The 23,669-nt window shown below is 25.5% G+C and overlaps 1 protein-coding gene and 1 long non-coding RNA gene across 3 annotated transcripts in view; one reads left to right on the plus strand and one right to left on the minus strand.

Moving 5' to 3' along the window:
- Nucleotides 1–3,202: 3,202 nt before the first annotated feature.
- Nucleotides 3,203–9,479, plus strand: LOC126901568 (uncharacterized). Its single transcript, XM_050678122.1, has 3 exons — nt 3,203–3,313; nt 6,978–7,211; nt 9,344–9,479. The coding sequence occupies exons 1-3, from the start codon at nt 3,250–3,252 to the stop codon at nt 9,376–9,378; spliced, it is 333 nt and encodes a 110-aa protein (XP_050534079.1). The 5' UTR covers nt 3,203–3,249; the 3' UTR covers nt 9,379–9,479.
- An 8,492-nt stretch (nt 9,480–17,971) lies between these two features.
- Nucleotides 17,972–23,669, minus strand: part of LOC126901574 (uncharacterized) — a 23,566-nt gene continuing 17,868 nt past the window's right edge. Inside the window, exons 2-3 of one of the 2 annotated variants that reach the window (XR_007703068.1) lie at nt 19,637–19,740; nt 17,972–18,105 (exon numbers count right to left, since the gene is read on the minus strand). This is a non-coding gene — a long non-coding RNA (uncharacterized LOC126901574). Of the gene's footprint in view, nt 18,106–19,006; nt 19,145–19,636; nt 19,741–23,669 lie in introns of those variants that run through there. The other variant, XR_007703067.1, reaches the window with a different exon arrangement.

Consider the following 23,669-nt stretch of genomic DNA (forward strand, 5'->3'; position numbering starts at 1 on the left):
CAATTATCGTAATATTTCACGTGAAACTACAGATGAGGCACCAGCACAACTGATAGTTGATAGATTATTATGTTGTATATTAGACGTTTTTCATTCGTCTATTGACGAGGCAATAAAAGATAATACAAATGAAACATATAGTTAATTATAGTGGAAAACTGCATAGAAATTTTGCACAAGGAGATGATCTTATGGTTAAATTTAGATTATCATTTTGATGGAAGAATCATGGACTGCGGTAAATAAGGTATGAATGTGAATCTAATGGTAAAATATATAATAGTCATATAGACCAAATAATAGATGCACAGTTAAGAAATAAGGGAGATGCGATTCTGTATGATAAAAATATAGAAGAGAAAGATAAAAGCAAGGAAAGTGGTATTATAAAAACAAAAATACCAAGACTCTTACCTAACAAATGTAATGGTTTTATTTGTAAATAATTAGTTTTATATTAATTATTTATTTTTTATATGTGTATTTATTATTTATTTATTTTTATTTGTGAAATAAGTTAAGGTGATGTAATTAAATTGTTTTTATTTCTGTTAATAATGTATACAGTTATTTTAAAATATATTAATCTTTTGTTTTGATATTGTGTTATTAATTCATAAATAATGAATGAGTGTCGTCTTACTAGCTACATGTTGTACTCTTTTTAGTAGTTATAATAATGTTATATTATAAGTACAATAATGAATACTAGGTGACAATGAAAAAAAAAATAAAAATTATAAATCTATAAATTTTGCTTTTGTGTAAAAATTACTTCAATACTAGTAAAATATTTTGTAAAATGTATTTTTATATTATTTAATTGAGTACATTCAAAATTTAAATTTAATTTATTTCAGAAAAATAATTTTATTATTTTGATTACATCAAATATAATAAATAATATATTTATTTATTTAAGTGTCATTTTATTTTTTTGGCGAACTTAATAATTTAAAAACAAGTATGGTAATCATGAGATCATTTATTATTTTATTTAGTAGAATGTTCTTAACTAAATATTTACTTTATGAATTTTTGCAACATTGATAATAAATTACTAAAAATTACTACGCATTTAACTAATTTTTGAAATAAGATTTTATAATAATAAAAAAATAAATTTTAAAATTTAAGGCATCTTTTAAATACTTTGAATAGGGGATGATACCTAAGTATTAATGTAGGAATGAATAAATATTCTAAAATGTTTTTACCAAATTGCATCACATTTATTTAAATAAAAAAAAAACCTCTTTAAAATTATATATTTTTAGATGAATTTTATAAACAAAAATAAAAATTCAACTTAATATTAAAATCTTTTCAAAATTTCCCTCAACTTACAATTAAATACAATACTGATTTATTNTCAAAATTTCCCTCAACTTACAATTAAATACAATACTGATTTATTTGTAGAAAAAGCAAAAAAAAAAGTGTATGTTTAAAATTGATGGCTATTCTCAATTTACATTTTTTAATGCTATTAAAATATTTTGTAAAATGTAATTAATATTGTTGAAATGAATATATTAAAATTTAGATTAAATTATTTTCAGTATAATAATTTTATATAAATAATTAAAAATAAAATCGCTATTGAATATGTTACGTATTGATATAAATTAGTAGTGGGGATTGTCCACTACTCACGAGTGCCATCACAGGTACACACACCATTAAAAATTATATTGTTTCTCAATAATAATTTATTTTCTATTTAACTATTTGATGTTGTCTTTCATACTATGATGTTTTCATAAAATTTTGTTTGAGGAATTTTTTATGTAAATATATAAAATTGATTCATATAGGTCACAAAAATAATTTTAAATTTGATTCTTTTCATGCATAAACAGCTCTATAAATCAATATGTTATTAAAAATGTCTCCAAAATTTACTATATAAACTGCCGTTTTATACACCATTTTCAAATTCGTTAATTGTATTTACCTGTTGTAGTTAATTCATACGTTGTAATATAACCACAAAATGTATAATAAAATCGTCTTAATATTTTGTTTTGTGTGTACTTTCATTACATACATTGATGCATCAAGCAGTTCATCGGTAATTATCCTTAAAATAATTATTTTAATAAATTTTTTTAAAATACATTTTGCACAATGTGTGTTTTATTTCATTAAATTTTAAACAAAAATCATTTTTTCTGTATACAGTGGACTTTGTAAAAATAATACTCCTAATTTTTTTGTTTGATAATATTTTCATAAAATGTATAAAAAAAAATTTGTTTATTTTTATTGTTAATTTATTTTATATGATTCCCGGCATTTCTCTACATCGTATTAATTNTGATTCCCGGCATTTCTCTACATCGTATTAACTTGACATTTATCAGTCTAATAATTAAAGACTTGTTTCTTTTTTTCTTTCACAAATAAGTAAAAATTAGTTAGGTAGAAGTTTTTTTTATTTATTTCGTATTCGAGCATCACTCACACATTTAGGTTTATAATTGATTTAACTTTAACTTTTATAGAAGTTTATATAGATTCTACAGGAGGAAGAAAACACCATGATTTTAATGATTAAAATTTTTAATGATTAATGATTATTTAATGTCCTTTTTTACAGCGCTCAGTAAATTTATTTTAATGATTATAAAAATGAGATATGCAAAATGTGTGATCAATATTTGATAATAAGAATTTGTGAATCGTTAATAGAAAATAAGATGAATAATTAGAAAATTTTTTTTTATTTAGGTTTAATACATAAAAAGTCATCTAACTGGTATCATAGTATAAAAATATGAATGGGTTACCTTTCAAAACTCATTAGGTTTCTTTTCTATGTTTTTTAGAGCATTAATGTAAATCTGTACAGAAATTATTTGTATAATATTATAGACATTTCGATTTTGAAATACGGTAAAGAAAAATAAGATTTCAGATAAACTTAGCCTTTTAACTTTATAAAAACCATTGTTATATTTAATTTTATATTAATAATACTTATAATGATATAATCATTACATATTCTTTAAACTTAAACAAAATATGTTATTAATTTTTTTTTTTGGATAACTATTGTACCTTATGTTGACTGGTAATTATAAAAATTGAATTTTTATTAAGGATAATAAACAACCTGCAATTAGACTGTTTAATCGACACAAAAATGAGGCAACAGGTATGATTGGCTTTAAGGAATTTAAAAATATGTTTGGTACANACAAAAATAAGAAAACAAATAAGATTGGCTTTGATGAATTTAAAAATATGTTTTCTACACAATTGAATGAAAAGAAATTGTATGAGATGTTCACCAAATATGCATTAAACGGTAGTACATACAAAAAAAATTAATTAATTGATTAATAATTAAAATTATTAACCTAAAAATAAAAATTGAAGGTAGTGTCATACAAAGTAATCGATTTATTATACTACTTGATTATTCGCAAAATAAATACAATATTCAAAAAAAAATTTGTTGGTTTGTTTAGCAACATGTATTAATGTATTAATAACTTTTTAGAATCATCACATTATGACTTAAAGAGATGTCAACTTTTTTGTTTTAAAATGGCACCATACATATATAACTAGCTAATAAAATAAAAAAATGATCTAAGTAATATAATGATTGACCGATAATAACATTTGAACTAGTACTGTAAAAATTTTTAAAATTTTTATATCTAGGCGGGAGAAGAGGGGCGACAGAGATATGTCCAATAATTAAATTAGCAACAACTACACTATATATTATGCTAATAATATATAGTGTATAATGCTAATGCTAATAATTGATACAAACTATTGGTACAAAAAAGGAGTATATATATAGCATTTATAAAAAAAAAATGTATTGATCCATATTTCAAAAGTTTATACAAATTTAAAGTTACAAATATAAAATTGAAAAGTTTAACACACAAGTAGTATTTTTTTTACTTCAGCAGCACAATTTATTTTTCACAATAAAAATAAGTCATCAAGACAATCTTTTTTTAAAAATTATAGTATATACACAAGCTTTAATTTAACATGTGGTTAAGGCTCAGAGTATTTCCAGAACATTTTAAAAACTTCAGTTCAATAGGTTAAATTTCCATTNGAGTATTTCCAGAACATTTTAAAAACTTCAGTTCAATAGGTTAAATTTCCATGCAAAAGTAGAAATTTTTAATCCATCTCAGTGGGCAAATTATGAGTCAGATGTCAAAAAAAAATATATACTACATAAAAAAAATACCTAAGATATTTGTAAAATAATTTTTTTTTCATTGTTCCATTTTTAAAAATTTATGACAGTTTTAAGTAAAAAATTTTCAAATTTAATAAAATTGATAGTTGATTCAGATTTAAAAAATCCTAATATTTTGGGGAATGTCTCCCATTAACGGGAAACAAGAAAAAATTTTAATTTTTGAGGGTTATGACTTCAACTAGATGCGATTTGACATCTTTTTAAGTATCGTTGAAAAAATTTGGGCCAGTGACAGCTGAGAAAAAGTAGTGACAGATATGAAAAATTTTTTATTTTATAATATCATGATAAAATTAATAACATTTCAGCTCTTCATCGAAGCTAAAATGATCTAATTAAGAAAATAACAGGCTTATAACAACACTAGGATCAGTGCTTCGAAAGTCATTAACATTTTTATACATAGGTGGAGAGGTGTGGTCAAGATATATCCGATAATAAATTAGTAGCAATCATTACCACCAGTCTATATTTTAAACTCACAGTAACTTTTTAAAAACTAATCCAAAAGTTGTTATCGACCAGCCATTTTATTAATTAGATCATTATTATATAAACTTATTAAATATGAATATTTTTAATCAAAAAATTAATTTCACACCCTTATAAGTTATAAGAGATGATTCTAACAATTAATTAATACCTGATATCAAGAAATGTATGAAATCAGAAAAACCAAACATTTATTTTTTTTGAATATTGTATTTATTTTGTGAGTAATCCAGTGGCGTATGATAAACCTTTTATTCTGTATTTTGTTTTATAATATAAATTGTATTTAGTTGAAAAATTGCCCCTTTGATATAGTGTCTATCAAAAAAAAAAAATGTTTTCATGAATTTTAGAGTTTAATAAAAATTGATCACTTATGGCTAATATCATTTAAAATGAAAAATATTAACTTAAAACTAAAAACCCAGCACAGGAGGGTCGGGCACAGTGGTGCGGTAGTAATGTTGAATCAAGTATAATGATATCTAACCGTGATTAAAATCACTATCAAAAATAAACACTTCGATGCAAATCATTAGATAGTGTTTAATTTAAGATATATATAAAAGTGCCAGACCTTCCGGAACACTTTCAAAAGTTAAGTTGAAAAAGTTAATTTTTTTGTGAAAAAGTTGTCTTTTTAAATCATGTTCTGTGGGTAGATAAAGGGTCAAATTTACAAAAAAAATATACCAAATGAAAGGTGATGATATTATGCATCTATATAAAAAAGAGTTATATTGATATGTTCAATTTTGAAAAAGTTATGGCAGTTTTTAGTAAAAAAAATTGAAAAAATTTCGAAAATTAGCGATTTTTAAATTTGTGATTTTTTTCGAAGTTTCCTCCATTTACCGGGAACGAGGGAATTTTTTTCTATTTTTGAAGGTAATGTCTTCGATTAGATACGATTTGTGATCTTTTGACGTATCATTGAAAGAAATCGATTCGGTGAAAATCGTGAATATGTATTTCGGTAACAATTTTACCATTATCAACGCTATAAGGAAAACAATAGAAATATTTAAAAACAGTTAAATTAAATGGGATCTTGGTACACTGAAAAATTTATATGTGTTTAGCGCTGATAATGGTAACATTGTTCTCGTTATACTTATTCACGATTTTTAATTAATTTTTTGGACATTATTTAGTATTTACTGTAGAATAGGTTTGGCTATAGGCTATAAAATATTAGAGTGTTTTATACAATGTTAACAATTTCTAGATTCTATAAAATGAAAATTAAAAATCCAGTGTAATTAATTAATTTTTATGTTTGATTGTGTCTATTTTGCAATTCTCCTTTACATGAAATAATTTTTAATATTCAAATAAAAATTACATTAAAAGTAATTTAACTTATATATTATTTTTCAAAAATGAACAAATCAATATCATTTTTTTATATAGATGCTTGATGTCTTTACTTATCATTTAGTGTATTTTTTTTTGTAAATCTGATCCTTAACCTGCCCACAGGGGGGGATTTAAAAAGGCAACTTTTTCACAAAAAATTAATTTTTTCAACTTGATTTTTGAAAATGTTCCGGAAAGTCTGGCACTTTAATATATATCTTATACTTATTACACTTGATCTAACTATGCCACGTCATCAATGTGCCGCATCCCCACTGTGCTGGGTTTTTTATATTGTAATAAAATAGATGTCAAATTAAAGCTCATGATAAATATTATAAGTTTAAAAAAAAATTGAGTCCCGACGAATTATCTACTAGATGCAAACGGTTGCCGTAATTAATAAACATGCAATTTTGGTGTTAAAATTTACGATTTCAAATTTTATTAGTTAAACTATTTTAACTGAATTTTTGAAAATTTTCCGGAATATGGACACTTTTATTAAATTTTAAATTAAAGCTTATACAGTATATACTATACTATGAAAAAAAATTTTTCGAGATATAATGAACATGATTATCATATACGAAAATATGCTATTTTTGTGTTAAAATTTTGGGTTTTGTATTTTAAATTATTTTAATATACCTATAATGGGGTACAGTGATTTTCATGAATATTATATGAAACTAATTGACATAGAACACAAAGTTAAACTTATTTCAATTTTTTTTTTCTTCGAATAAAGTACTTTTAACATTTGAATCAGCTTAAATTGCCAATTTTATCAAAATTAAAAAAAACGAAGGCGACGAACGTTTGCAGATTCAATAAAAATCATTGCCATAGGAATAATAATAATAATATTTTATATTTTTAGGAAATAATATGGGTATAAACGAATTGAATAATTTACTGGATGCCAATATAGGGGATATGACAAGAGATGATTATACTAAAATATTTCAGGCTTTTGATAGTAATAATGATGGACAAATTTCTGTTGAAGATCTTCATACTATAATAAATAAAATTGATCCTAATTACATGAATAATACTAAACCGTCTTTAGATAAATATTATAAAGACAAAAATAGACTTATTTCTCTTGAAGGTAGTTTTGAGGTTTAAAAAATATACATCTTAAAATGTAAAATGTATTATTCATCATTAAAAAAAAAGTGTTTATCAAAATCTAGTAATGATAACTGAGATTACAAAATATTATTAATTGTAAAAATTTAATTATTAAATATAAAGTTTGACTACATACTGTGAATGAGGAAAATAATTATAAAACTATACATTAGGATGATCTTAAGCTACTTATGTTGGTTTTAAGCTTCGATGCAAAACTGAGAAGGTACTGGTTTCACTAAGATGTGTCTATTTTTTTATTTTTTATTTTTTTTTTTTTTATGTCTGATGTCACTTTTTTCAGCTCTCACTGGACCGATTTCTTTCAACAATACGTCAAAAGATCACAAATCGTATCTAATTGAAGACATTACCCTTAAAAATTGAAAAATTTTCCCTCGTTCCGCGCAAATGGGGGAAATCTCCAAAAAAATTACAAATTTAAAAATCGCGAATTTTCGAAATTTTTTCAATTTTTTTTTCTTAAATCTTCCATTACTTTTTCAAAAATCAACATTTTTTTATATTAAAACCTTAGATATTTTTCCATCATTTTTTGAAAATTTAACACTTAATCTGCTCACTGGGGGGATCTAAAATAGCAACTAAATTTTAAAAATGTTCCGAAAATACTGCGTTCTTTAAACATATATCAAATTAAAGCTTATTTTATGTACTATAAAATTTGTTCCGACACTTTATTTTCTAGTCGCAAAAATAACTTTTAAATTTGACTTAGCTTAAATTGTTAATTTTATCATGCAAGAAAGTGACGAAGAGTTGCCGAATGGGTAACACTTGTGTTTTTCACGCATAGGGTACAAGGTTTAAATCCATCTGTGGCAATTAATATTTTGCATTTTTTTTGAGTTCGAAAAAAATTTTCAAATCATTTGATTTTTATCTCATTAAGATTCAATAACTTCAATAAATATCAAGGATCCTATCATTGTATTCTACCCTCGCGAGAAGAAATTTTTATATATATATATATTGTCGAATTAGATTTGATATTATTTAATTTTACTTTGAAATTTATTAATTTTTTTACTCTATTTGTGTGTGCTACTACCAGTTTATAACATTCCAATTTTTTTTGTAACATGTTGCTATATAAATCATAAATCTAAATAAAAAAATGATTTTTAATTTCACCTGAATTTAACAATGGATGAAATAAAAAATTTACTGTAAATATTAATTACAAAATTTCCTGATTGCATTTTAATCTTAACAAAAACATTTTTTCTATTTAATGATGTCAATTTCAAACTTGCAAATTGAGCTAAAAGTTATTGTAAGAAATTCACTTTTTTTTTATATAATAAACTTTCACTTTAAAGGACAAAAACATTAAAAATCAATAATAATTTGAAAACAATTAATTATAAAAACTGTATAATATATAAGTAATAGAATTACTAATCTGGACATAATTAAGGAAATAGAAGTTGATGTTGCTTTTGTAATTATCCACCAATTTCTTAGAATTAAACACTATCTACAGATTTGCATCGAAGCGTTTCTTATGATAGTGATTTTAATCACTGTCAGATTAAATCTATACTGGACCCAACTATGCAATTCTTGGGACACGCCTTAAAGTTGATCGTTCGTTAAAAAATTTTTCACAGTTATTTTGTTGATATATTCGATCAATTTTCTTTGGGATTTTTTAGGAAGTGACACTTGTAAATATTATTAAAATTAAATACCCAGTACAGTGGGGACGTACACATAGTTGGGTCTAGTTTAGATATAATAATATTATATTATTATTAGTAATAATTATTTAGTTTTTTTCTTCAAAAACATTGACTTGTACAAAAAAGTTATAATAGCTTTTTGTAGATTTAATGTTTTTCTCTAAAAAATATTTTTTTTCTATTTACTATTCACAAGTACGTCGATTATTTTATGAAATTATATAAATTTTCTCAATATCTTTATAACGTTAAGAACCACAAATTTCGTTATATTTATCAGCGTACACAAAAGTCATTCACAAGATAAATTTATTAATATGAATAATGCAATTATTAAAGTTCATAATTAAAAGTTACCCTATTATTCATACATAAAATTTAATTAACTTTATTATTGTTCCAGAATTCGTGCAAGTGATGAATGATTTAAAAAAATGAAAACATTAAGAAAATATTTTATCATCTTATGTGATATTTTTTTTATGTTATACAATACTAATTAAAATAAAATAAAAATAATAACGAGAGTTTAATATCAATTATAAAAATTAAATTGTAACACCAGAAATTTTACTCAATATGCATTTAAAATGTCTGTAATCGTTTAGTCTATACTCTTCTGCTACACAATAAAATACTATTCTACAGATACGTAAAGTACAATAAATATTTTTCATTTTTTGCATGACAAATAACTGACAAAAGTGCAATTATGGAAAATAATATACGTCTTCTTCTTCTTCTTCCTCGCTTGAATCTCAACTACTTGGGGTAGGCCACCCTTATCCTAAACTTGAAACGATCTCCCACATCCTCTACACTCACATTAGATGTCCTCATATCGCATTCAATAATATTTACAGGGTGGCCCACCACTCACTGACAACTTAAATAACTTTTGATCCAGTTAATATTTTTAGTTGATTTTTTTTTTAAATAATAGTTATACGTTAGGTCTATAGCTATATCTCAATAATTAATTTTTTTACATTTTATTAAAAATATTAATTATTTTTAAATTTTAAATAAAATGTAAAAAAAAAATCTAAGATAGCTATTTTGTAGAGTAGAATTTAAGAAAAATTTTAGTAAAAAAATATCTTATTAATATTCAGTAGTAAATATTCTGAAGCGTTTTAAAGTTTGTGAAAATTTGAATTTTCATGTATTATTTTATGGTATTAAACATTGAAATACGTATTGAGAAAAGGACAGAAGAAAACGCTATCTTTTCATTATTACTGTGTATACATTACAAACTTGGCATTAATACCATGATTAGAAATTAAATAAGGCAATTATTACTTATCACTCTCAATCAAAAGTATATTGAAAAGATCTATCTACTAAAAATTTGAGAACCATTTAGTTTTATTCATGTGTCGCCACGAGCAAATAGCGGTTTTAGCGTACGGGCAGATTAGGCAGCACATGTACCCAAATTTTCGGCATTTATTTGTTAAAAAATTTAATGATACGTTCAGGTCTGTATTTAAGATTTTTGCGTACTAATATTTATAAACAAAATAAAGTTATATTTTCCCCATCACTATCAAATGACATTCGCCCCAAGAATTTTTTTCCCCTTAATCACCCCCAAACGTCGTTTTGAATAATTACTTATTTTATCATATAGGTATACTCTTACAAAGATAATATAATGTTTTACAGAAGGTATATAAACTATAATAGGTATCTTCCTTAAGTGTATATATATATTTAGAATAAATAATAAAAATATAGTTTATAAAAAAAAAAAGTCATCAAAATATTGGAACGAAATTCAAATATTAATACTAAGCTTAAAAAAATGTCTAATCCGTATAATAATACGGATACATTTAAAATTTTATCTTAATTTATGTGTGGTACAGAACGCCGTTGNAATTTTATCTTAATTTATGTGTGGTACAGAAGGCCGTTGAAGGATCTAGTTGACCAGTTGTTACAAAGATCATTGATTATATTATTTCGTGGGACAGCTGATCACCAGCATCTTGCTTTACTAATCCCCTTGCCCACCTATCACGGCAAATCGATGACCTCCGTGTCGGTTTTCATCCATGTACAGTTCATTGTCTTAAGTCAGTCAATCGATTGTTTTATGTATCCTTTTTTTTCTGTTGCAAGCGCCTTCGCTTGAATGGTAAATTGTCCGGTCGTTGTACGTCATAGTTTTTTATTACTTGTTTATTGCACCCTTGTGCTCAAAGTTTACGTGCCCTTGCACGCCACTAGTGATTGGGCCCTGACCATCACTAAATATCTTCACTGCCGTAGTCTGTTTTCATCTGCCATTACGTACCTGAATTGACATTCTGACTCGTTATACTTAGATGTTCGACACCATTACCACAATATCTCATACAGTCCACTCATCAATATCAACAACGTTATCTATACAGCTGAGTTTTATATTATTTTTAATGTTATTTATTATTTGTTTTAATTGAGATTAACTATTTGTTTTATGCCGCTTCGCCGTCCACTAGTATTTAAGGGCCCCCCGTCACCCCTTAAATTTAAGATACTTACTGAGGAATTTCTAATATATGTAATTATTTGTATTTAATTGTTGTCTACTCTCGTTTACTTATTGGATGTATAGTTAGCCGTTGTCTCCTAGGTGACCCACTCCCGCATCAATAATAACGTTTCTTTTTTAAACAGACTTAAGGTAAAGTGGCATTCCAGAGCGGTGTACAACTAGCCGTCCTACGATCTAGCTTCCTCGTCCACAACAATCTAAAAATGTTAAATTATCTTATCTAAAAATTCATGATTTTATCGTATTAGAAATTATGCATCATATTGCAAGTGGGCTTTTTAATATTTTGGCCTGTAACAACAACGTCGTTTGCCACTTGCANTATTTTGGCCTGTAACAACAACGTGGTTTGCCACTTGCATAACGACTAGCTATAGTAGCAAGGGTCGCCACCACCTAGGCGACGTGTCACACCTATCAGATATGATTACCGGACCATAGGTGGAATTTAATTTTAAGTTAATTAAAAGTATAATCTAAGTTAATATGTCGTTATATGTATAAATTACTATAATACCTCATGATTTATTAAACACAATTATGACAATTAAAGTTGTTTGTGGTTGATATGTTAAACATATCGTAGCCCGTGTCTAGATTAAGGAATTAAGTTACTCACGCAATAAAATAAATATTACAGTTGAAATTAATAAGGAAATTTAATTTAATTGTTAAAAAAAAAGAAAATTAAGTTAAACATGGACAAAAATGCGAATGCATCAAAAACCATGTCTACAAATAAAGGCAATACAAATAAAATAAAACATTTAAACAAAACAAACAAATAATATTACAAACATCACGGACGGTATTGGAACACATCCGTTAATGTTAATTGGAAATTAATGAAGAACATCAGGAGCGGTCTGAACACTCGCTCCTTAGCGTTGGCTAGAAGAAAAGGAAAACACGTGCTCTCCACACATAAACAAAATTAAGTTAATTTACGATAAAATGAAATAAAATAATTAATAAAATATAGCTCATTACATAAATATAATATATAAAAGAAAACGATACCCGGTCTCCGAAGAGACCCATCCGATGGCATCTGGATGCTTCGCCGAAAAGACCTGGCCGTTCGCCGTTAGCGGTTCTACTCCATCATTGAATAAAAGTGACAATAAACGTGTGTACTCTAGCACGGTCAATGACAGAAGAAAGAATAGAGACGAGTCAACACCGATCTAACGGCAATTTCATATCGATAACGGCCAGTCTTTTTGGAAGGGATTAATACTGATAAACAATTTGATTTTAATTATATTTCTCTTTTATCGCCTTATCTAGCGGTCAGCGGCAAAATAATGAGTGGTTGACATCGCTGTCAGAAAAAAGTTCTTTCGCGCGATAAAATAGATAAAAGTAGACATAACAAAAAAATCATGAACGGTCCATCTTTAAATTTGTGACCAATGGTGTAGTCCTAAAAATGTTTATGGGTATACGCCTATATAATGAATAAAGAATAACGTGGGTGGTTCCACCCCCAAAACGCCCATTGCACTTTACATTTTATACATACAATATTTCACATTATCAACAGTGATATAGTCGTACTTTGATCAACAGATAAGTTAAAAACCGAAATGAGGATACGTGGGGAATTTCACCCCCACACTACTTTTCAAAGGACTTAACTATAACATAGTTTTGGGGGACGGAATACAAATATTGTGATGTTTTAACTGTGTTAAAAATATGTATTTTCTTATTATTACATAATGCAACTAAAACTCCTAACCCTCCCAGTTGCTCCTTCCAACTTCCAAACTATTACTCGAGTATTTTTACTGACACTTCTAAGTTCTTACATAAATTAAATTTCATAGTCATACAATCGATAAGTGTATTATTAGATACTGTTATATTTTTTATAAATAAACAATAAACTTCATGCAGTAATAAAATAATCTTATAATCATTGTTTTCAAAGCGTTAAAACATAAATGAAATAAACGTGAATAGGTACATGTTAGTACTATCTTAATTCATTATAGGTAATATATTAAATACTAGATTGGTTGGTAAACGGTTTATTACGGAAAAATACAAATTACCAATTTCAACAGCTATAGGTTAACCCAATAACTTTCAGTTTCAACTTAGTATGTGCTATATCGTTAATTTCTGGTCGATGTTTTAAATTTTGTCAAATGTCAATAAAATTGTCGTGAAATGATAAACATTATCCTATTTATTTTATTGATATTTATTTATACACTTTGACAGTGTTTTGTTTTACATTTATATTCTATTTTTAAAATGATAATAGTCTCGAGCCATATTTGTGTGTTTATAAATTCAGATATATGTTTATATGTGGTATGACTGTAGAGATTAAACAAACTGATAAGAGTTATTCAAAATTTGTGTTTTATGACAAACGTACCTATATTCGATACCCACGTATTACTTTTTATTTTATTCTTTAGTCTATACTCTTTAACTATTTTATAAATACGTATATGCACTAATAAGAAAACTAACAGTGGGTATACGCCGTATACCCGCGTATACGCTCCACGACACCTTTGTGACGTTACAATATTAATGATTTTAACGTATTTAATAAAGACTATTTTATTTATAAATTACTAGAATAAGTGATTTAAAATTGTGTGTATATATAAATAATTAATTTATGTATACGTGTATGTGTTAATAAATATATTTTTAAAGTATTTTCAATCATACTGCGTCGAGAGTATTAAAAGAAGATTCATTGTATATGTATTCTATGAATGTTTATTCTTGAGAAACACAATAATGTATTCAGACATTCCGTCACTGTTTGCCCTATTCCTATTTATGGTTTTTTATGACATCAATATTCACAGGTACACAGCATTGTTATTATCAATGATAGTAAGGTACATTGTTGTGAGTTTATAAATACACTAACTGACAATACAAAAAATATGTCTATTGATAGTTATAATTGATAATAAACAATCCGTGACTGTGACAGCAATGTCCTAAAAAACCAATTAGCTACCTATATTTGTAATCCCTTATATATGATACCTGTAAATTAACTCAAAAAGTTGAAACTTTAAATGTTAATATCTAATAAATGAATTAAGTTATACTAAAAATTCAAATGCCAGTTACTATTAAATTAAAATCTCAAACATTTTATTAAATTCAAAATATGTGTTCCCACTTAAAAAAACAATGTTGACCCCGTTACAAGGCATAAGGGATGAATTTAAAAAGTATAACATAGTTAATTATTTAAGAATAATGTGTAACTAAAGATAATCAAAAAAAAAAATGTTTCAACAATGTATCTTACCACTGATAATAACAATGCTGTGTACCTCCGAATATTGATATTGATAAACCAATTAGCTACTTGTATTTGTAAACCCTTGTGTATTATACATGTATATTAACTCAAAAATTTAAAATTTTAAGTGTTTATATCTAATAAACAAATAAAGTTATACTAAAAATTGAAATGCTATTTATTAATAAATTAAAATCTCAAACATTTTATTAAATTCAAAATATGTGTTTCCATTTAAAAAAACAATGTAGACACCCTTACCAGGCATAAAGGATGAACTTAAAGTATTACATAGTTAATAATTCAAGAATGATGTGTAACAAAAGATAATCGAAAAAAAAATGTTTAATTTATTATTATTCTGCAAGTAATTGAGTGGGTTAAGATAAAAAAATCACTCTGTATATATAAATATATATATATTTAGTAGTATTTTATACCATCTGTAATTTATGAATTATAATAATCTTGTTTTCGTATAACAGATTAAAGAAATCCCCTAGTTGAAATACTTAAACGCTAATATAATTTTAAAAATTAAATACATTTTTTTAACACGCTTATATTGGTTTCACTTGTATGTTGTGTGTTTGTAAATCTTTTTTAAAATTAAACATTATCTAAAGATTTGCACCAAAGCATTTTTTTAGAATTAATATTCTGAGTTAAGAACGATAAAGAAATACATCAAGTATGTTCATAAAAATCTTCAAAATTTAATCAACCATCGATGACTAGTTCATACCTTATTTATAGACACTTCAACTGCGTATCAATAAAGAAGGCCACCGCCACTTCAAGAATACTTCAGTATACTGTTAAGGGAGCTTTTCAATTAGTGTATCTTCACATCTCAATAAAGAGTACTGTTAATTATTTTCTATTAATAACAATGTGCCTTTATTGTTATAAACCTTTGGACCCGATAGAACCTCGATGTTAACCAATTAAACTAATACTCAAACATTCAAACTTTGTCAATAAACCCATATATTATTTTCTTTTTGATTATTACAAAATATATTTTTTTTAATTATTGTTTTGTTTTATTCTAGATGACACACTGTGTTCATAATTATTATACAAATAAATATAAAATTAATGAATTTCAACTATAACCATTAAATTCAAATTTAATTAGATGTAATTAAATAATAAAAACTTATTATTTATCAGTTATTATATTTTCTAATGTTAATTCATCATAATATTTAAAAGTTATCAATGTCTATGTAAAGTTTTGTCTGCAAAGTAAAAATTATTTTTTAATTAATTAAATAAAAAGGCCAGTAGAGGGGGTCGCGGAACAGTGGTGACGTGGCATAGTTGGATCAAGTATAATGATATCTGACAGTGATTAAAATCACTATAAGAAAAAAACGCTTTGATGCAAATCTTTAGATAATGTTTAATTTTAAAAAATTCTTTTTTTTTTGCAAAAATTACATTCAAAGTGAAATTCTGAAAAAAAACCCCTTTGAACTTCAGTTTTAAATACAAGATTTGAAAAATTACAGGCAAATAACTCGTGTTTAATTGATTTCAAACTATTAAAAAAATATTCAATTTTTATTATTCTGGGACTATTTAAACTATACCTAAATTAGTTAAATATGTGTATTAATTTCATTGTAAAATAATACTATAAAAAATAAACTAACTCTTTTTGAATTATTGGTTGATTAACTTCTGAAGAAATTTTTTTATCAAGTTAGTATCAAGAGTTTGTGCACTGGGTGATAGTGGTAAAAAATCATAAAAACTATCATCTCCAATTTTTCTAAAGAAAAAATAAATGTTTGTTTCTAATAAATTATATTTTAACCTTGTCCTTCTTTAAAAATTTTTCTTCGTGAAAAAATTACTCACTCATTTATTAAATTCTCCTCGTTACTTGTTTGAAGTATGCCAAGTGACATGTTAGTTTAATAATTGGAAACATTCTACCAAAATAATATATATTGTATTTATTTTTTGATTTTCATGTGTAGCTGAAGAGATACCTTGATTTTACAGTAATGTGTTTTTTATTTTCAAATTTTTTCTACTAATAAGAACTATTAATGTTCAGCCTAATGGTGTACCTAAATCATTTTTTTTTTTTTGAAATGTCACTTATACTTCATGAATTCTAAGCACTTCGTATTATATTAAAAATAGGTTGTATCTCATCATCACTCAATTCTGACCATCTTTTTTAAAAAAATGATTTACTTTTTTTTAATTCATGTAGTTTAAAATTCATTTTATAATTAATGTAAGAGATTTATATATTTTATGATCAAGCAATTTATGTATGTGTACTAGGGTGGTCTAAAAACATTACTTAACAAAATTTTGTCCTCCTACCATCTAAATTTGTATTCTAAAGTTTAAAAATAGTTTCTACATTTATACTTATAAAAAAAGCCAATACAGGGGGGTCGCGGCACAGTGGTGACGTGGCATAGTTGGATCAAGTATAATGATATCTGACTGTGATTAAAATCGCCAGTACTATTGAAATCATTACGGTTCTTTTAGTGTCATCAAAATTTTTATTTGTTTTTAAGTGCTCGACAATTTTATCAAAATTTATCTTATCATTTTGGTCAATCTTAAGTTTTGAAAAATTATTTATTATGTCGAGTATGATAATTTTGTTAATATCTCGCTGTCGTTATTTGATAATATTGATTTTATACTCAATTTTGATACATGGATTGATATGTTTAGAATAATATTTTGATCAACGATAGGGGAAATAAATGAGCTCTCGTGAATTATATCTCAGTGTTGTGAATTTTTTATAAGACCGGCATTTGTTAATTGGGCCATGTAAATGTTAGTGGCAGCCTGCCCCAACAAATTATTTCTTTTTCTTTATTGGAACTGAAATAAATGTGTTTGTTGCTTGTTATAAATATTGGTTATCAATATTTTTATCATAAAATGTAATTGTCAACATATAAAACTATTTATATCTTATTTAAATAAATTGATATTATATTTGGCGATCAATTGGTTTCATAGATTGTTTACATGCAATATGAAATATTAATAATCAAAATATTAATTAAAATAATGCATAATTAATAAATACTTTATGCGAATAATACTCATAATAATTTTGTAGTATATTTTTTTATTTATTATAAGAGAAAAAACAAAAACTAAACATTTATTATTTTAATTTATATTTAACACATTTCAATTGAAAATGAAGAAAACAAAACAAAACAAATTTTGTGTTATAACACATCATACCATTTTTTTGATTTTTTGAAAATTTTGTTATTTGGATCATAATAATTCTTAAAAATGTATTCATTCATTTTTTGTTGTTCTGAAAAAAAGTAAGTAAAAAAATAAGTAAACCATGATTATTAAATAATTTTATAGAATAAATAATGGTATAAATATTGTGTATCAGCTATAGACCTGTCTATACAATGACCAACATAGCCTCGATCAAGAATAGAGCATTTTGTATTTGTATAATAGCAGTAACCACTAACAATTACTATGAAAATAAAAGAGCAAACTATATTAATTGTTATAATACATACACCACTCATTATTCAGTAGTATATATGTTATTACCTATTAGTCATCACACTAAAAATATTATTCATGTTAATACTTTAAACTATTCCAAGAAATATGTCTAAAAATATATTGATATAAATCTACTGTAATAATTATAAGAAATTCTGTAGTTGTGACAAATTATCTATTTTAAGTAAAATAATATGTAATAAATAACACAAATTGAGTAATAAACAGATAATAGTAAAAGGTCGTGACACTTCTTGCATAGATAGATGAATTAAATTTAATATAAAAGGGCATAAAAACTGTCAATCTCTCTCACTACTACTTCACCTTATGANTAAAAGGGCATAAAAACTGTCAATCTCACTCACTACTACTTCACCTTATGAACTTTCAACGAATGCAAGAAGTGGCTGGACAAAATACGATTTTACATAGAAAATTGAAGTATATTCATTTTTTTCAACATTAGTCCTGAAATCATTAAGGTAAATTCATATTCGAAGTAAATATAATGAGTACATAAATTAAGTAGGAAACCAGAAAAAGTAAAGTGATCTCTAGAATAAAATATTGTCTAAATAAATAAAGAGAATCAATAACGTTTGTACGAAGTTAGCCAGCCTAGTCTAATCTTTGAGTGGGTTAACTGTGTAGTCAATACTAATAAAGANTGAGTGGGTTACCTGTGTGGTCAATGCTAATAATGACTCTCTTGCGAAGATAGAAAACCCACTTATGGTTCCTATACTACTCGAGGTTTTTATTGACTCGACTCACAGTCAGCACAAGCTTAGATAACTACTGGTACGGGTGGCGTTGTTGATGATCTATGTGTGATAATTAATCACAATAATTTTTATTTAAAATTATTATTATATTAATAAATTTTCAAACATCACTTTGTTTTTCTATATTTTACATCTTCTCATATACTTTCGTACTCATATCCCGAGAGAAAATTATATTATATCATTTTCTTTATTCAATAAATATTATAGTAACTCAATTATTCTCATGCTCATATAATACCAACAAATATAAATAATTTTANAACTCAATTATTCTCATGCTCATATAACACCAACAAATATAAATAATTTTAATAAATTATCCTTTAATTATTAGTAAAAATCTTCTTAATAATTTTCTCCTTTTATTTTGAGTTACTATATAACTATATAACTATATCTATATAAACATGAAACTTGAATTACCCAAATTGGGAACTATTTATAAATAATATAGACAATTACTTAGAAAACATTTAGAAAAATATATAATCAGATAAAATCAATGAAGTTATAAAAATTTTCACTTACATCATCATTAGAGTTGCTGAAATTTCAATTAGTTACAAATAACACTCGGACAGACCAAAAACATTAAATTGGTGGATCAATAACTGTTCATCAACGATTCAAAACTACAAGAAAGCAATACATCGATTAACACAAACATTCGATGGCTATATAAAACTAAAATCAACTAGGGTAAAATTCAAACAAGTTACAAAACTAAGAAAAGTGAAACTATAAAATTATTTTTAATTCACAATAAATACAAAGATAACCTTGGGAGAAGTATGGGACAAAACAAAAGAATAAAAATGAAAAACTTTTTCCTTAATACTTGAGAATAAACAATATTATGAACTCCATTACCCTAGAAATTGTAAATATATTAGGAATAACTTTTCAAAAAAATATAGCAACAACATAAATTACGATAAAGATTTTTTAGAATTTAAATAAACGACTGAAATATGCCCAATATATTATTGGGATAATATGATAATATAAAATATCCCTATAGCAGGGAATCCAACACATACACTTAACAGCGCATTTACACCATGAATTTTATGACGCATTTCAAGGTAAAAAATGTAAAAGCACTGGACCAGACTGTATATCATTCCTTTTCTTACAAAAAGATGCACTGCGTAACGTACAAAAAGGAAAACGGCCGTTATTATTCCTATTCCTAAAATAAATAAGGAAAATTTTGAATTCGAAAATTACAGTCTAATGTCCTTAAGATAATACATTATACAAAGATTGGTGTCAAGCAGAAACTTCGATGACGCTGTGTTAGTCACCATATACACGCGTGAGACAACAGCTGACAAAGATCTCACGAGTCGTGGGACCGTGTTATCCTTATCATAGTAGCAGTAAACAAAGCCAGCTCAACATGATAATCACTAATGAAAATATGTATTTTCGCAGACGACATTACAATTCAATCGATATTAAGTCAAAATTGTACCAAACCTCTAAGGTTCTCTCAATGCTCCAGCAGTTTGTGGCAACAAAACTTGATTTAATTTTTTTCTACTAAATTTAGAAGTAAATACTTCTCAAAAAAAAATTCCACACAACCGCTGTTAACATAAAAAACGAAATAATATAAAATTATATTTCACATCTACGTTTGAGTAACTGAAATTCCGAATTAAAAGCGAATGATTATAATTGCTTAAAAATTAATAAACAATATATATATATATATATATATTACAAAGCAAATTGTATTAATCTTATAAAACTGGAAATACTACAAATGCTTTTAATAGTTATTTCATCGATCGGAATTAACAGTACTTGTAAATAATTAGATTTATTATTTACGTAATACATTCTTCTGTAGACATTGTATTAAATTTTTATTCTCGCCGTCATCTATGATTTATAATGGTTGTGTTTAATAAATTATTTATAATAATAAAGACGTTTATTTAATCTTCTTGAACAACAACGATTCAATAACATTGATTTTGTAAAAATTGGCTATGTTTAAATTGATAAATTGTAATTTTTTTTAAAGACAAATAATAAAAAAACATGTCTTTAACCTGGTAAATATTATTTAAAAAATAATGTGATGAAACATATTCACTGAATAAAAACATACAGGGTGGCCCACCACTCACTGACAACTTAAATAACTTTTGATCCAGTTAATATTTTTAGTTGATTTTTTTTTTAAATAATAGTTATACGTTAGGTCTATAGCTATATCTCAATAATTAATTTTTTTACATTTTATTAAAAATATTAATTATTTTTAAATTTTAAATAAAATGTAAAAAAAAAATCTAAGATAGCTATTTTGTAGAGTAGAATTTAAGAAAAATTTTAGTAAAAAAATATCTTATTAATATTCAGTAGTAAATATTCTGTAGCGTTTTGAAGTTTGTGAAAATTTGAATTTTCATGTACTATTTTACGGTATTAAACATTGAAATACGTATTGAGAAAAGGACAGAAGAAAACGCTATCTTTTCAATATACTTTTGAATGAGAGTGATAAGTAATAATTGCCTTATCTAATTTCTTATCATGGTATTTATGCCAAGTTTGTAATGTATACACACTATCATCATATGTATACACAGTAATCATGAAAAGATAGCGTTTTCTTCTGTCCTTTTCTCAATACGTATTTCAATGTTTAAAACCGTAAAATAGTACATGAAAATTCAAATTTTCACAAACTTCAAAACGCTACAGAATATTTACTACTGAATATTAATAAGATATTTTTTTACTAAAATTTTTCTTAAATTCTACTCTACAAAATAGCTATCTTAGATTTTTTTTTTACATTTTATTTAAAATTTTAAAATAATTAATATTTTTAATAAAATGTAAAAAAATTAATTATTGAGATATAGCTATAGACCTAACGTATAAATATTATTAAAAAAAAAAATCAACTAAAAATATTAACTGGATCAAAAGTTATTTAAGTTGTCAGTGAGTGGTGGGCCACCCTGTATAAAATAATAATCGTAAAATATCATTCAATAAACACATCGAGATATGCCAAACGTTTATTTAAGTATACATTTTAATTAAAGCTGGAAAATTTTAACTGTTTCAATTTTTCTTTCGTGATCACAAAATTTTTACCAAAAAAGTATAATAGTAAATTTACAATAAATATTTATATTATATCATATTTTTATGTATTATAATAACATTCATAACATTAAAATAACTTTAAAGATAATAACTTTATGTTATTGCACATTCCTTAAAAGATATTCTCTGTATACTTCCTTCATTTTCAAGTATCTTTTAAGCTGAAATTTTCACCATCCTCGAAGCTATAAAATCGTCAATATTTTATCCTAAGTGATTCAATGAGTACAGTATTTGTCATTTGTAAAGAGACCGTAATTACAAAAGTACGCATTGACCACATTAGACTGATGCACTTAATGTACAATTAACCCGAAAACATTTTCAAGACATAACAATGTAAACTCTCCTTATTTTATCTAGTGTTCTATCTTCTAAAAAGACAAATTAAAACTAAATTATCATCTTCCTCAATTGTGCCGTTGCTAGAATTTGCGGGACCATAAACTTTTTTCATATTTAAGTAAAAGAGGCCTTCTTTTGATTTTCATGTATACATCTTCTTTTTTCTCGCCTTTATTGCAACTACTCGGCGTCGATCTCCCTTATCCTAAACCTCCACTTGACACAATCTCCTACATCATGTACGCACATAGCAGGCGTCCACATATCGCATTCAATAACATACCTCTATCTGCTTTTTGGTCTTCCTCTACCTCTTCTTTCTTCAATATTCATTTCCATAATTGTTCTTACAGCCTTTCATGTACACATATGAGTCATTTTAAAGCGCGTGGATTTAAGGTCAGTGCATTGGTGGCTTAACTTTTACACTAGTCGTGTTTCTCAAGATCACAGAACTCGAGGCCTTAGATTAATCATATTTAAATCATATTTAGAGACTAGTACACATAATAAAACTTTTCTTTCTTTTACTATATAATAACCAACAATAATTTAAATGTATAGTAGGCTAAAGAGTTTTTGTTTGAAGCCAATAAATAAATTAAAATTTGAATGTTTTATCAATTTTCAAGAATTTAATGATGTGTGTGTATCATTAAAATAATTGAAAATATAAAAATTCATGACAGTAGTAAAACGTTTAAGCGCTGCACAGTTGAATGATATCAAAAATTGCTAATTGGTTTGCAAGTGGGCTTTTTATCAATAATTCGGCCTGTAACAACAACATGGTTTGCCACTTGCATAACGACTAGCTATAGTAGCAAGGGTCGCCACCACCTAGGCGAGGTGTCATACCTATCAGATATGATTAGTTTTAAGTTAATTAAAAGTATAATCTAAGTTAACAAGTCGTTATATGTAAAAATTACTATAATGCCTCGTGGTTTATAGAACACAATTATGACAATCAAAGTTGTATGTGGTTGATATGTAAAACATACCGTAGCCCGTGTCTAGATTAAGGAATAGGGATAAAATACACGGGAGTAATTAAGTTACTCGCGCAATAAAATAAATA

Source organism: Daktulosphaira vitifoliae, unplaced genomic scaffold (assembly GCF_025091365.1).
Source record: "Daktulosphaira vitifoliae isolate Bord-2020 unplaced genomic scaffold, ASM2509136v1 Scaffold_3, whole genome shotgun sequence".
NCBI classification, from domain to species: Eukaryota; Metazoa; Arthropoda; class Insecta; order Hemiptera; family Phylloxeridae; genus Daktulosphaira; species Daktulosphaira vitifoliae.

Coding starts and splice junctions, on each gene's coding strand:
- LOC126901568 (XM_050678122.1), top strand. CDS start 3,250: ATGTTTTCTACACAATTGAATGAAAAGAAATTGTATGAGATGTTCACC. Junction 3,314..6,977: donor CACCAAATATGCATTAAACG/GTAGTACATACA, acceptor TTATATTTTTAG/GAAATAATATGGGTATAAAC. Junction 7,212..9,343: donor TAGACTTATTTCTCTTGAAG/GTAGTTTTGAGG, acceptor TTATTGTTCCAG/AATTCGTGCAAGTGATGAAT.